We start from the raw sequence: 14155 nt of genomic DNA on the forward strand, positions 1-14155 counted from the left end.
GTGCTTATCAGGGGACAAGAACTTCATGTTTGCTTCCGAGTGGGGTCCTGCAGAGACGGGAGGATTCAGAGCAGCCCAGGGACTTCTTCAGCAGGAACTCGGATACTCCACCACTCACACGGCCCCAGCTCTCCCCGCCCCAGGGCTAGGCCTCACCGCATGCTGCCCAGCACCTGCTGCTCTCCAGAAGAGCCAACACAGTCTAATCAAGCTGGCTAGTTTCTGCGGGTTGACTTACTGACTTTCTGCCTCTTGGGTCTGATGTCCTCTCTTGGCCTGATTAGCTAACATCTTAGTAGAGGCCTGCTGTCTGAATGGAAGGTGGTTCTACCTAGATGGGGCACTGAGCTGGCATTTACCATGATTGGCATTTCTGTGTCTCCAGCAGCTTCCCACACCAGACACTAGACCTTGAAGTTTAGAGAGCAAGTGATTGGGTGTGACGAACATGACATTAAATAAAAGAAGGGAAATCAGGAGTAGTTAGGAACAGAGGCCAGAGTCGGACAGAACTGCGTTCTAATCTTGGCTCTGCCAGCTGCTAGACAGAGGGATCTCTGGAACAGGCTAAACCTCTCTGAGCCTCTGTCTTTATTCCTAAAATATGGTGGCACCTATTTCCTGGTGGTGGTAAGGGGATGTTCAAGAAGTATTTATCAAAATTCAGATTCTTCGTTCCGGCCAAGCTGGAGGCCTAGGTAGAAGAGCTTTGTTCCCTCACACAACCAAAAGAAGGACAACAACCAATTAAAAACAAAAACAACCAGAACTGCCAGAAAATGAAACTGCATGGAAGTCCGACACCGAGGAGTTACACATTCATCCAGACTGGAGGGAGGGGTGGAGATAGGCAGGCTGAGCAGAGAGGACGTGCAGCAAGATGGCAGACTACACGGGCAAGGTGGGGACTGGCTGATGGGCCCGTCCCCCATTTGCTTGGATGAGCTAGGAGGAGCAACTGGGAGGCAAGACAGACTCCGAAACTCAGGGTTCCAGTGCAGGGAAACTGAAGACTCAAAACCTCTGGCTGTTAAAAGCCTGTGGCAGTGGGAGAAACTCCCAGTCTCACAGGAGAATCTGTTGGAGAGGCCCACAGGGTCCTAGAATGTAGACGAGCCAACCCACCTGGGAATCAGCACCTGAAAGGGCACGTTTTGCTTGTGGGAAGGGAGGGAAGTGGCAGAAAGTGGAGCAAAAGCTGAGCAGGCGGGCAGTCAGCACTGTTCCCTCTCTGCCCCTCCACCACAGACAGCACCACCACGCAGCGATGTGGGTTGCCCCACCCTGGCAGATACCTAAGGCTCCACCCCTGCAATGTAACAGTTTAGCCGAGATAAAGAAATATTGCACAAATGAAAGAACAGATCAAAACTCCAGAAAAAGAACTAAGCAATGAGGAGCTAGCCAGCCTGTCAGATGCAGAGTTCGAAATACTGGTAGTCAGGATGCTCACAGAATTGGTTGTGTATGGTTGCAAAATGAAGGAAGAAGTGAAGGCTATGCAAAGTGAAATAAAGGGAAATATACAAGGGACGAACAGCGAAGGGAAGGAAACCAAGACTTAAATCAATGATTTGGACCAAAAGGAAGAAATAAACATCCAGTGAAACAGAATGAAGAAACAAGAACTCAAAATGTGAGGAGAGGCTTAGGAACTTCTGGGACAATTTTAAACATTCCAATTTCCAAATTATAGGGGTGTCAGGAAGAGAAGGACAAGAACAAGAAATTGAAAACTCATTTGAACAAATAATGAAGGTAAACTTCCCCAATCTGGCAAAGGAAGTAGATCTCCACAAAGTCCAGAAAGCTCGGAGAATCCCCAGAAAATTGAGTCCAAGAAGACACACACCAAGACATATAATTACATTACACAAGATTAAAGATGAGGAGAGAATCTTGAGCAAGAGAAGCCCTGGCTGGTGTAGCTCAGTGGATTGAGCAGGGGCCTGTGGAGCAATGGGTTGCCAGTTTGATTCCCAGTCAGGGCACATGCCTGAGTTGCAGGCCAGGTCCCCAGTAGGGGATACATGAGAGGCAACCACACATTGATGTTTCTCTCCCACTTTCTCCTTCCCTTCCCCTCTCTCTAAAAATAAATAAATAAAGTATTTTTTTAAAAAGAAAGGACCAAGAGAAAAGGAGAGAGTTGCTTACAAAGAAGTTTCCATAAGACTGTCAGCTGATTTCTTAAAAGAAATCTTGCAGGCAAGAAGGTGCTGGAAATAAGTATTCAAATTATTGAAAGGCAATGACCTACATCCAAGATTGCTCTATCCAGCAAAGCTATCATTTAGAATGGAAGGGCAGATAAAATGCTTCCCAGATAAGGTCAAGTTAAAGGAGTTCATCATCACCAAGCCCTCATTATATGAAATGTTAAAGGGACTTACCTAAGAAAAAGGTAAAAAACTATGAACAGTCAAATGATGACAAACTCACAACTATCAACAACTGAACCTAAAAAAAAAAAACTAAGCAAACAACTAGAACAGGAACAAAATCACAGCAATGGAGATCACATGGAGGGTTATCAGTGGGGAGGTGGAGGGGGAGAATGGGGAAAAGGTACAGAGAATAAGAAACATAAATGATAGGTACAAAATTGACAGGCAGAGGGTAAGAATAGTGTGGGAAATAGAGAAGCTAAAGAACTTACATGTACAACCCATGGACATAAACTAAGGGAGGAGAGAGTACAGGGCAGAAGGGGAGAAAGAAATGGGACAACTGTAATAGCATAATCAATAAAATATACCTAAAAAAGAAGCATGTATCATATCAGCTAGCAGATAGTAGTTAGGAAGTAGTAGTAGTTGCACTAATACAGGTAAAATATCATCTGGTACTTGACTGGGTAAGAACAAGAGGCCTATAGATAAGAGTGATGCTTAAGGAAAGGAAGATGAATCCTGGGTTTCTGGAGTAGATAGCTTGTTGAGTGGAAGTAATACAAGGAATGTAAGGGGGGAAATGGGTTGTTGGGGCAAAGGGACATGCTGAGAAAGACAGTGCGTTTCTGTGGGACATCCGAGTAGAGGCGTCTGCTGGGCAGACAGCTGTCGAGCCCAATGCACAGATGAAAGAGCTGGGCTGGGGAGAGGGGGTCCCAGCCGCCAGCCCATGGATTACTGTTGGAGTCATGGAAGATGTCCCAGTTTCCATGGAATGCATCTGTACTGAAACGGAACCAAGTCATCACCCTTTCAGGAATTGTTAGAAAAAGAGGAAGCCACAAAAGAGTATAATAAAAGGTGTAAGAAAACCAAGAGTCAGTGGCAGTTCAAGAATTGATGAAGTGTTTTGGAAAGGAGCTCAGGGTTAGCAGCATTGGCCTGCTGAGATGTCGCGCAGAGTACAGAATGTAACGTGCACATGGGTGTCTGGGGAGAACAGTCTCTAGCGAGTCCTAAGTATCTAAACCTTTTAGCGAGGCCAAAGCCAGACGGAGTTGGTTGAGTAGTGATTGGGAGGTGAGGAAACAGAATCTGAGTGCCAGCAATCTTGGACATAGTTTTACTTTGCTGCGGTGAAGGAGTGGCTGGAGAAGATTTAGGGATGAAGGGGCCAACGAAGGTTTTCTTTTGGTGTGCAGCTGTTTTTCAGATGGGAGAAATCTGGACATGGTTTACTGCCCAGGGGAAAAGGCTGAAAGAGACAGAAGGTAGATGGTGGGACACGTCCCCAGAAAGCGAGAGGATCCGGAGCATAGCAATAAGGGACACCCTTTCCTTGCACCAGGAAAGATGGGAGCAGAAAGTTAAGGGGGTTTTTTTGAGGAGTAGAGGTCAGGGTCATGTGCTGAGGGTAGTGAGGTCAAAGATAGGAGGAGAGTAAAGATGAAGGTGTGGAGAACTGACTCTGAAGCAGGAGAGATCGCAGGTAGCGCGTGGGTGAACTGTGGTTGGAGATTGTACATTCATAGTAGGAACATTGTCAAGGAGTTGAGAGGTCACATGTCCTTTGATTGTCCATGTGGTTGCTGATGTTGTCCAGGATGAAAGCAATACCTCAGGATGGATTGCAAGTCATTGAACCAGGGCTCAAGTCTCTAGTGAGTTAGGGAGTGACCGCAGAGGCTGCTAGACGGCAGTGAGGAAAGGGGTGCAGGTTACTGCAGCTCAGTTACATGGGCCTCAGAGCAGTGGGATGTTTACAAAGAGGCGATGGGTGGTGGTCTCTGTGCCATAGGCGGCATGGGATGCTGGGGAAGCAGCACAGCCACCCTGTGAGAAGAGGCCTGAAGAATTGGAACCCCGAGGAAAGAGTCAGTGCTGTCAGGGTGAAGCGTGGGAAGGAGCGTTCTGATACACGCTCCGGGATTGAGATGGGCTGTTCGGGAGTGAAGTGCTCAGGGCACCAGAGGATGTTCGGGACAAGTTTGGGAAATAAGGAAGGATTAGAAGGGTCAAGAAACTAAAAATAGCTGCCTATGTCTTAGCTGTTATCTGAAGGTAGCTTCAGAGTTCTCTTAAGGGGTTTAATAAGTGTGGTTTGTTCTTGAAGATTTTTTTCTTTGTTTGACATTGCTTCCAGCGAAGAATGGTAGTATATTATATCAGAATCAGTATCAACAAAATTAAATTGCAGTTTCCAAAAAGAGAGGCTATTTTGTAAGGTGGTTTTTAATTTAAAATTTAAAGATAAATGATTTAAAATAAAAATGTTTTACCACTTCATTTTAAAATGTGTTTTAGACTCCATTTTATTTAGGCAAATGTGAAAATGTGTAAAATTTTCAATAGCTGAAAATCAGAATCAACTTAATTTGCCAGTTAATATTGTTAAGTATTGTACTTTCTTTTTGATGCATAGGCATGTAAAGTGGAAGATCTGGGCAAAGTGGATTTTGAAGATGAGATTAAGAAAAGATTTAAGATGGTTTATGTGCCAAATTGGTTCTCAGTAGACTTAAAAACAGGGGTAAGTTAGCAACTGATATTTGTGCAATTTGGCATTGTGGAAACTTTTAATATAGCTCAATACTAAGTTTCATTAGTTACAGAGTCCTGTGTTTTTAAGTGTGAAAGGAAAAAATTATGTTATTTCTTGCAAAATGTAGTTTAAATGCCTTTTGGTATCCTAGTAAATTAAATTGTATTTGTATTGAACTGCATGAAACACATTTTGGCTTATTAGCACTTTAGTTAAATAGTACAAAAAAAAGGTTTAGATACTTATTTGGAGAATGGATTCAGATAGAGCTGTCCCTGCTGACTTTTTATTTTTGACAGATGTTGACGATTACTCTGGATGAGAGTGACTGTTTTGCTGCTTGGGTTTCTGCAAAAGATGCCGGCTTCAGCAGCCCGGACGGCTCAGATCCGAAACGTGAGTTGTGTCCTTCCTTCTCTCCTCCTCGCGAAAGGGACAGCGGGCCCCTCTGTTTTTCAGTGTGTACTCGTCTTTGTGAGAGCCTGTTACATTTGGTCGATGATGTCTTTGGTCAGTATTCTCCTAAGAATGTGACATTGTCCTGAGAATGTAACCGATGTACACAAAGGCAGTTTTAGTGGCTTTATGTGGAAATAAGCCTTTACAGAGTGCGGCTCCTGCTTCATTTGTTCATTTTTAAAGGAGGGCTGTATAGACAGACTGCGTTTGCTCCACATTACCACCGCTTTAAGCATTCTAAGATAAAATTTCAACAGACTTGGCAAAATCTCTGAAATCTTGGTTTTGAACATCAGTGGCATTGGATTAACAATTTACCATCAGAATATGTGGAAAGTTTTTATTTTTTCCTTCTGTTTTTAGGTGAAAACTAGTAACTTTTTTCCCACTTTTTTATTTTTAATTGACTCTTTTGCAGTGAATTTAGGAGGACTTTTGCTCCAGGCCCTCCTAGAATATTGGCCTAGAACACATGTGAATCCCATGGATGAAGAAGAAAATGAAGTAAACCATGGTTCGTGCTTTTATGTTAGGATAAATAATTTAAAAGTACTCAGAAGTTAAAGAGACTTAAACTGGTTGTTATTTTAAGAAACACGTTAAGCATTTGCTAAATTGTGACACAGTGTTTTTGGCATGCCCAGTGTATTACCTGCCCGTCCATGTCTCGAAGTAAGACCATCCATCCAGTCCCCACTGAAATTCTGAGCTTTCAGTAAGTAAAACTGTCCAAGATAGAAGGAGAAGGCCCTGTGTATTCACATGACCTTTGCCCTTGACAGTAGGCAGATTAGCAGGCTTCTTCCAAAGGCCAATGTCTCGCATGTCCGCAGCTGCAGGGTTCGTCCTGGCATTGTCACACTCCCTGTCAGCCTGACGCGTTGCCATTATCTAGTGCCATTATCTAGTCCGATGATCTACCTGATGTTGGCTGTGAATGTTTCCAAAAGTCAGATTCCAACTCAGAAGGGTCAGGAAGGGGGAACAGGTGTATAGAAAGAAGTAATGTCATGGAGGACATTCAGAAATGGCGTGTGCCCCAGGCCATCCCCTGGGCTGCAGAGGGGACCATGTTTGCAGTGTGTGAGTTTTAGAATAGGGGAGAGCAAGATCTTAAAATCTGGCAACTCGTGTGTAACCTGCAGCTGGTTGAAAATTCCTTCTGTCCTACCTACTGAGGGTTCACTCTGCTGAAGACTCAATTCTCTGAAGGTTCCACTGACGACTGTCCACTTCTGGTGGTCAGCAGTGACACGATTTCCTGTAAGAGACTTCGTTCTGCCTGACTGGCTTGTCCACAATGACTTTTGGAGTTTAAATCTTATACAGGCATAGCATGCTTCCCTGAAAGTGGAAGCATGTACTTGTCCCAGAGAGGGCTCTGATCCCACCCACAGGGGTTGTTCTTTTAGGTCTCAGTGGACTGTGATGCCAAGAAACTCAACACAAAGAGCTCCCTACAGAGGGAGGAGAAAACTAGGCTCTGTCATTTATGAGCTCTGGGGCCAGGGGCTCATCACTTCCTGGTCTTGGCTTGTCATTCTCCTGCTATAATGCGACAGGCAGGAAGGATGCCCTCAGAGGCCCAAGTGTACAATAAAGAATAAGTAATCAAGAAACTAGTACAGTTAGCACCTTTTAGGTCCAGGCTTTGGTTGGGGAGAGCGGGGGAAGGAGTCCCAGGAAACCCCAAATCATTCTTAAAGTCGGACTGCCACGGTAAAGGCAGGGGAGCCCCTCCTCACCCGCCCACCACCTCGCCAGCCGGAGCTCGGGACACTGGCCGGCTCCTCCTTCCCCGGTACTCTCCTGCTGCACCTGCTGCGTGCTCAGCGGGTGCTCGGGAGTGGCCTGGATTGTACTCATGCCACTCACATATTCAGAGGCCTGCAGTGAAACGAAGGTGGGGTGGTGAAGATCAGTGGGCATGGACCCTGTGCTGCAGGACAGGGACTGGCGTTCTGGTAGGGCGGAGGGCTGCTTGCGCAAAGCGTTCTGAAATCAGAGAGAAGTGCTGGGTGCCATGACAGGTTCCAAAGGTGCTGCAGGATTTCAGACCGTGGGGTTGCTTCCAGATTCATTCAGGAAATGTTTATAAACAAGTTGGTGCTTAGTGAGGGCCAACTGTTCCTGGGTCAAGAGATTACAAAGAAAATAGTGAAATGAAATCTGCAAAGAACAATAAAAACAGGGTTATGACCTCTTCGAGGATTTTATTTTCCACTGATACCTCTGCCGTTAGTTATGGCTGCCATTAAACACACTTGTTTTTTCTGGCCCAAGGGGGGGCCAAAAAAATCAGATCACCATTTACAAATAGGCTGCCTGAGACTTCCCTGTGGCTCACATTAGATGGTTATGTTATTGTTTCAAGTCTCAAATATTAATCTCTTCTATTAAAACCTAAAATGCAGTCACTGCCCATGAGGCATGTCACAAGTTGCCATATTTCTTATTTCTAGGAATTTAACTTGGTTTGGGTTTTGTTTTTGTTTTTGCTTTTATTTCTGACACTGGCTGATCTATAGGGCTTTTGACCTTAAAAATCGTCCATTGTTTGAAGCCTTTGTAAACAAAATGTTTAGGGTCTGTGTCCACAGCACTGACTCTGCATCTGACACCATCTGTACCTTTCCTAGTAAATGGGGAGCAGGAGAACCGAGTACAGAAGGGAAATGGATATTTCCAAGTGCCCCCCCACACCCCTGTGATCTTTGGTGAAGCTGGAGGGCGCACGCTGTTCAGGTATGGGCAAGGGAGGGCTGGAGGCCCTGTTAAGAAAGCATCTCATTTGCTAAGAAATAGTGTTTCAAATAGATGTTATAAATTGTTTAGTTTCTAGAGGTGTCAGGGACTTGGAAGCTTTCTCATCTCCATGAGATGGTTAAGTGTAGACCACCTTCTAACTGGGAGCTGCGCCTCTACTGTTGAAATGAGGTCAGTACCTGGCCTCGAGGCAGCTTCCCCAGTGGTTTCTGCAGGAGACCCTCACTTTCCCTCACCTAGCCAGTGTGGCTGCGGGGATCAGAGACCAGCTGGCATCACCAGAAGTCCCTGTCCTCAGGACAATGTCAGAATAGGTAATATCCCTTCTGCTGTGTCGGGCAGATGGAACGGGCTGCTCCTGGGAACTGTCAGGCCCAACAGTGGCCTGGTCAGAGGTGCAAGGCTGACTGTCGTGAGGCCCTGCAGGAAAGAGCTAGGTTGGCTTTGCCCCACACTACCAGCAAGGCCCTGGGGAGTCGGGAGAGCTCACAGAGTCTTCTGTGGGTCGTAAGGGAGAAGAATGCTTGTCTTGCCCTTGAGCACAGACCTGCTTCCTTGGCGGTGGTTTCCTGAGGGTGTGGTCACCAGACACATCCTGGCCCCGCCATCACGCAAGGAGTGGGAGAGGCAGCTCTGGTGTGTGCCCCGCTCAGAGCCTGGGGCCTGAGCTCTGTCTTAGCTGAGCGAGTTGTTCTGCCTGGCTGCGCTGTTTTCTGTACTGAGTGGGGGCTGTCCTGAGTGAACTCTAGGGTTTTGTTCCTCCGTCTAATGTTTGTAACCGTGGTTTTGTCGCCTGTGCTTGCTGGGTCACTCACTGCCTGTGGATGTGTTTAGGCTGCTCTGCCGGGACTCTGGAGGGGAGACCGAGTCGATGCTCCTGAATGAGACGGTGCCGCAATGGGTAATTGACATCACTGTGGATGTAAGTGTCCTCCACTCCCACTTTGCCCTTGTAGTTTTTTCAAATTGTGAAGGAAATTCGGACCTGGTTTAAACCATATAACCTTCAACTTGAATAAAAACTAGACTGCGAAAAAAAACACGAAGTGCCAAGAAGTTAACTGTACGAAGATGCCCCCGAATGCTTGTGCTCCAGCTTAATCAAGTTCCCACCTCCCGAGGCCCCACCAAGAAAAGTCCAGCAGGTGTAGCTAGCCTTCCCGCTGCAGCCGCTGAGCCTGGGGACTGAGCCAGTGGTGAAGCCGGAAGCCCATCTGTCAGCGGTGTGCACTTGGCCACCCCTGCGGCCGCTGCACAGTGGTGCCGCTGCCAGCCTGGTGGGCACGTCTGCAGTGACTCCTGTTTTCCCTGTCAGGAGGACCAGGTGGCATCTGGTGGGGGCCACCTGCTCTTCTGCCAACGGGTGCAGGAGCTACCCTGGCCCGTGACACCCTGTCAGCACCCTAAGGCCCAGGGTTCCCGTGTACCTCAGAGACATCTGTTTTTGTGTCTTTTTAGTCGGGGAGAGAGGAGGGAGCTCCCATTTTTTATTTATTTTTTAATTAAAAAGCACCCTCCCACCCAGAGGGTCCTGTGTCTCCAAGTCCCATTTCAGAGCCCCTCAGGCCCCGTCTGTGCACCCCCTAACCCTCTACTGTCTCACTCTTTTTTTGGTCTCACTTTTTTGTGAATAAATTTATTAAGGGGAAAAAAACCCTAGACTGCCAGTTGGAATCCTCTTCTGCTTCCTTGTAGTTCCAAAGTTGCAGAAGTACTGTTGATATTTATTTGTGGGGTTTTTTGGTTTTAATTATAAAAACAGTGTATGTGTATTAAGTAAATAAATGAGTACAGTGGAACTCCCATCCCTTTCTCAGTCACCCCTCTTCCGTTGGCTCCCTGGCCTTTCCCCGGAGGCAAGAACTATAATGGGCTAGTGTGTAGCCGTTAGTACTGTTCTTTCTCTTACATAAGCATGCATTGCCTATATATGTGCCTATAGTTTATTTTATCTCGCACAGGTTCTTATTACACATACTGTTCTTACACAACTTGGTTTTTTTTTTACTTACAGATATATCCTGAACATTTTTCATGTCTCTACATATGGGTCATTTCTTTCAAATGACTCTAATATTCCATTGTGTAAATGTACCATCAGTTATTTAACCAGTACCCTACTGATGGGCGTTTAGGTGGTTTCCGGTGTTTTCTATTACAGACAATGCTTCACTGAACATCCTTGTATATCCATCTTTGTGTGCTTTTTAGGATAAATTCCTAGCAGTGGAATTGCTGGATGAAATGGTGTGCACATTTTAAATCTTGATAGCTCCTGCCAAATTGCCCCCCACAAAGGCTGTACCAGTTTACATTCTCACCAACCCTGCGTGAGTCCCTATTTCCCCACACCCTCACCAGCACTGGGTACTTTTCATCTTTGCTAAAAGATAAGCAAGTACTATCTCAATTGTTTTAATATGGTTTGGGGTTTTTTGTTTGTTTTTTAAAGATTTTATTATTTATTTTTAGAGAGAAGGGAAGGGGGGAGAAAGGAGAGAAACATCAATGTGTGAGAGAGACATCCATCAGCTGCCTCTCGGCACGTCCCCAGCTGGGGACCTTTCGGTTTGCAGGCTGGCATTCGGCCCACTGATCCACGCCGGCCAGGGCTTGTTTCGGTGTTTCTTTTAAGTGTAGTGAGGTTAGGCATCTTTTCATATTAGCCATTTCTATTTCTTTTGCAAATTGCCTGTCTATATTCTTTACTCATTTCTCCATTGGGTTATTTGTCTTTCTTATTAATTTATAGGTGCTCTTCGAATTAAACATTAACCCTTTGACTATTATTTATGCCTCTCAATTGAATTTTTTCTTTATTCGTGGTATTGTTGTCAGGTGAACAGTTTAATTTTACATAATCAGGTTGAATCTTTATGTTCTGAGTTTCATGTCTTGCTTAGGTAACTCCCACTCCAGCACAGCAAGTGCTCCGTGTTCTCCAGTGTGTTTGTGACAGTCGATTGTGTCTAGGCTTTAATGTGTCATTAGCATTTATTTAGTTGGTGTGAAGTAGGGTGCTAACTTCCTACAAATGGATAGGCAGTGTGCCGACACAGTGTTTGAGCAATCTCTCCTTTTTCTACTAATTTGAAATGCTCTCTATCACATGCCAAATTTCTGTATGCACAAGGGTCTGTTTCTAGACTCTCTTCTGTACTGTAGGCCTATTTTGTATATTCCTGAAGCCATAGGAAAAGAGATTTAATCTCTAGAACTTTCAGAAATGTGTGCTCTGTCCGAGGTATACTGCTTCCAAGCACTAAAGCCGGGGCGACACCTTGTGGATGCTCTGTGGTCCCCGCTGAGCCCAGGCTCCCCAAATACCACTGCTTTCTTTGGGTGTGAAGTCAGCTGGGTGCAGCGCTCACTTTAGCCCTGTGGCTCGTTCCTCGGAGGAGACACCCAGCTAGGACATGGCCCGGAGGCGATTCATTAGTACCCCGAGAAAAGACGACCNGCCATAGGAAAAGAGATTTAATCTCTAGAACTTTCAGAAATGTGTGCTCTGTCCGAGGTATACTGCCTCCAAGCACTAAAGCCGGGGCGACACCTTGTGGATGCTCTGTGGTCCCCGCTGAGCCCAGGCTCCCCAAATACCACTGCTTTCTTTGGGTGTGAAGTCAGCTGGGTGCAGCGCTCACTTTAGCCCTGTGGCTCGTTCCTCGGAAGAGACACCCAGCTAGGACATGGCCCAGAGGCGATTCATTAGTACCCCGAGAAAAGACGACCCGTGAACTTCACCCTTCACCTAAGCATGTGGTTTACTTCACGGTGCGCGTCTAGGTGGCTAGCTGACGTTACATCCCGTGTAAAACCGAAGACCTCACTCTTACGTCAGAGGGAAGGAAGGTGGGAGGGCCCGGCCAGCCTTGCAGCTGGATGGCAGGCCCCCAGCACAGAGTGTGTGGTTGTGCTCAGGCGTGAATGCTGTGGGTTTCTCTCAAGACACATAAATTTTTGTTTGGGCCTTTAGGGATCAGTTCTGATATTTTTGTGTGGAACCGAGATTTGGGGTTTGTGTGGCTTGAAGGATTAAAATAAAACTTGATTCCCGTTAATACCTTGAATTGTTATTTGAAAAGAGCCATGCTAGCAAACTCACATTGCCACTGACGGTACCTGGTGTCTTCTCCTTACACAACTAAACATCGTGCTTGTCCAATACAGTTTGTCTAAGGCTGACTTAGATAATCTGGTACTATAAACTTCATAGAAAGTAACTTCTAATTGTGAAACAACTGTTAACTTACAAATCATGTTTTCCTATTGACATCATTTAAGTTTATCAGCTAATAGAAACTATGCCATTTTTTACTTTTAATATTTCAGAAAAATATGCCCAAATTCAACAAAATTCCTTTCTACCTCCAACCTCATGCATCTTCAGGAGCAAAAACCTTAAAAAAGTAAGTAAATGTTGTGTCATATGATGCTTTGATCTAATTAATTACCAGAGATCTTTTAAAAATTTCTTAATTGCTTTTATAGCAAAGGAGGCCAGTACTAGATCTAAGGCTAGCTCTGTGTTAACACTTTATACAGTTGAACCACGTACTGGGTACCTACTGTGGTGGGCTACAGGTGTCCAAAAAGAAGACACGGGCTCTTGTCTTGCCATAATTCAGCATAATGCGTGGTCTCTGGGTAGTAAGTGTCTTGTGGATACTAATGAGCAGAGGGGAGAGAAATGAAGTTTGACTAGTGCTTTCCAGACAGGCTTCTCGAAGGACACGGACTCTGCGCTGGGCACATAAGGATGGGCAGGACTTAGAGGAGACATCCCCCATCCGGGAAAGGCGTGTTCAGGGATGTGGAAGCGCACACAAGACACTGAAAGTCAGTGGGGACCCGCAGAGTCCTAGGACCCGGCGGCCTAGGCTGTGGGGTGGTGGGAACATAACCAGGAGGGAGGTCGGAGCATGTAAGAGGTTTCGTTGATGTATATCTTAGCAGAGAAAATCAGCAAAGCTTTAAAACCTTTTGTCGGGGAAATTTCCAAACATATAAAAAAGAGAATAGGAAAACGAAGCCCCATTGTCCCATCCGACAGCTTCAGTAATTCTCCCCACATGGCTAACTGTTTTGTTTCACCTACTTAGTGTCCCACCCCCCTGCCCACACATGCGCAGGGGTAAGTCCTAAATGTCACTTCAGCTGGATTTAATGACCCTAAACTCAAGCTGGCTTTCAGAGTTTGAGCCTGAGCTTGCTTGGTTTGACCATTTGCTGATGTCAGAGACACAGAAGTAGGTGTGGGGGTGAGGAGATAGATGAATCTGGATTTGGACGTGTGGAGTTTGAGGTTCCCGTGGAACAGCCATGCGGAGATAGTCAGCTGTGGGGTTTGCGGGTCGGAGTTCAGGCAGGTGAGGTCTCGGCTGTAGGCAGGCAAGCCCCGGGAGAAATGAGTGCCCAGTGCACGGGAGCCTGGGAGCCCTGGGGCGGCCTTCCCTGCCAGGGGCGTTGAGTTTGCCCGTGCCCTGGGAAAGTCTTTAAGGGAATAAAACCCAGAATGCTGTTCTTCATGTGTGTGTAAGTTTTTTAAGAACATTTATATAATCTCACTTAGTTGGGCATAATTCTGTCTTGAAAGGACACTATAAACAATGTTGGCAATTCTAAAAATCGATTAAGGCATTGACTAAAAATTTTATCATTTTGGTGTTTCTGGGTATGTTTTCATCTTTATCAAATGTTAATACCAGGTGACATGGAAGGGATAGTATCCAGCAATTTCCTGATGTCACAACCTTCCCTTGCTTTTTACAGAGATAGACTCTCTGCTAGTGACATGCTCCAGGTCCGGAAAGTGATGGAACACGTTTATGAGAAAATCATCAACTTGGACAATGAGTCCCAAACCACCAGCTCTTCTAATAACGAGAAACCAGGAGAACAGGAAAAAGAGGAGGACATTGCTGTGCTGGCGGAGGAGAAGATTGAACTTCTGTGCCAGGACCAGGTACGGGGGCTTCTGGGCTGCTTCTCCAGG

The 14155-nt window shown here is 45.8% G+C and overlaps 1 protein-coding gene across 1 annotated transcript in view; it reads left to right on the forward strand.

The window, feature by feature from the left end:
- The window catches only part of WDR48 (WD repeat domain 48), a 44864-nt gene that overhangs the window by 28347 nt on the left and 2362 nt on the right, over positions 1 to 14155 (forward strand). Inside the window, exons 12-18 of the mRNA XM_037030616.1 lie at positions 4816 to 4923; positions 5235 to 5331; positions 5813 to 5908; positions 8034 to 8139; positions 8995 to 9082; positions 12493 to 12569; positions 13933 to 14125. Coding sequence (XP_036886511.1) covers positions 4816 to 4923; positions 5235 to 5331; positions 5813 to 5908; positions 8034 to 8139; positions 8995 to 9082; positions 12493 to 12569; positions 13933 to 14125 — 765 coding nt within the window. The remainder of the gene's footprint in view (positions 1 to 4815; positions 4924 to 5234; positions 5332 to 5812; positions 5909 to 8033; positions 8140 to 8994; positions 9083 to 12492; positions 12570 to 13932; positions 14126 to 14155) is intronic.

Source organism: Sturnira hondurensis, unplaced genomic scaffold (genome assembly GCF_014824575.4).
Source record: "Sturnira hondurensis isolate 20B ecotype Veracruz unplaced genomic scaffold, ASM1482457v3 Scaffold0020787, whole genome shotgun sequence".
In the NCBI taxonomy this organism is placed as follows: domain Eukaryota; kingdom Metazoa; phylum Chordata; class Mammalia; order Chiroptera; family Phyllostomidae; genus Sturnira; species Sturnira hondurensis.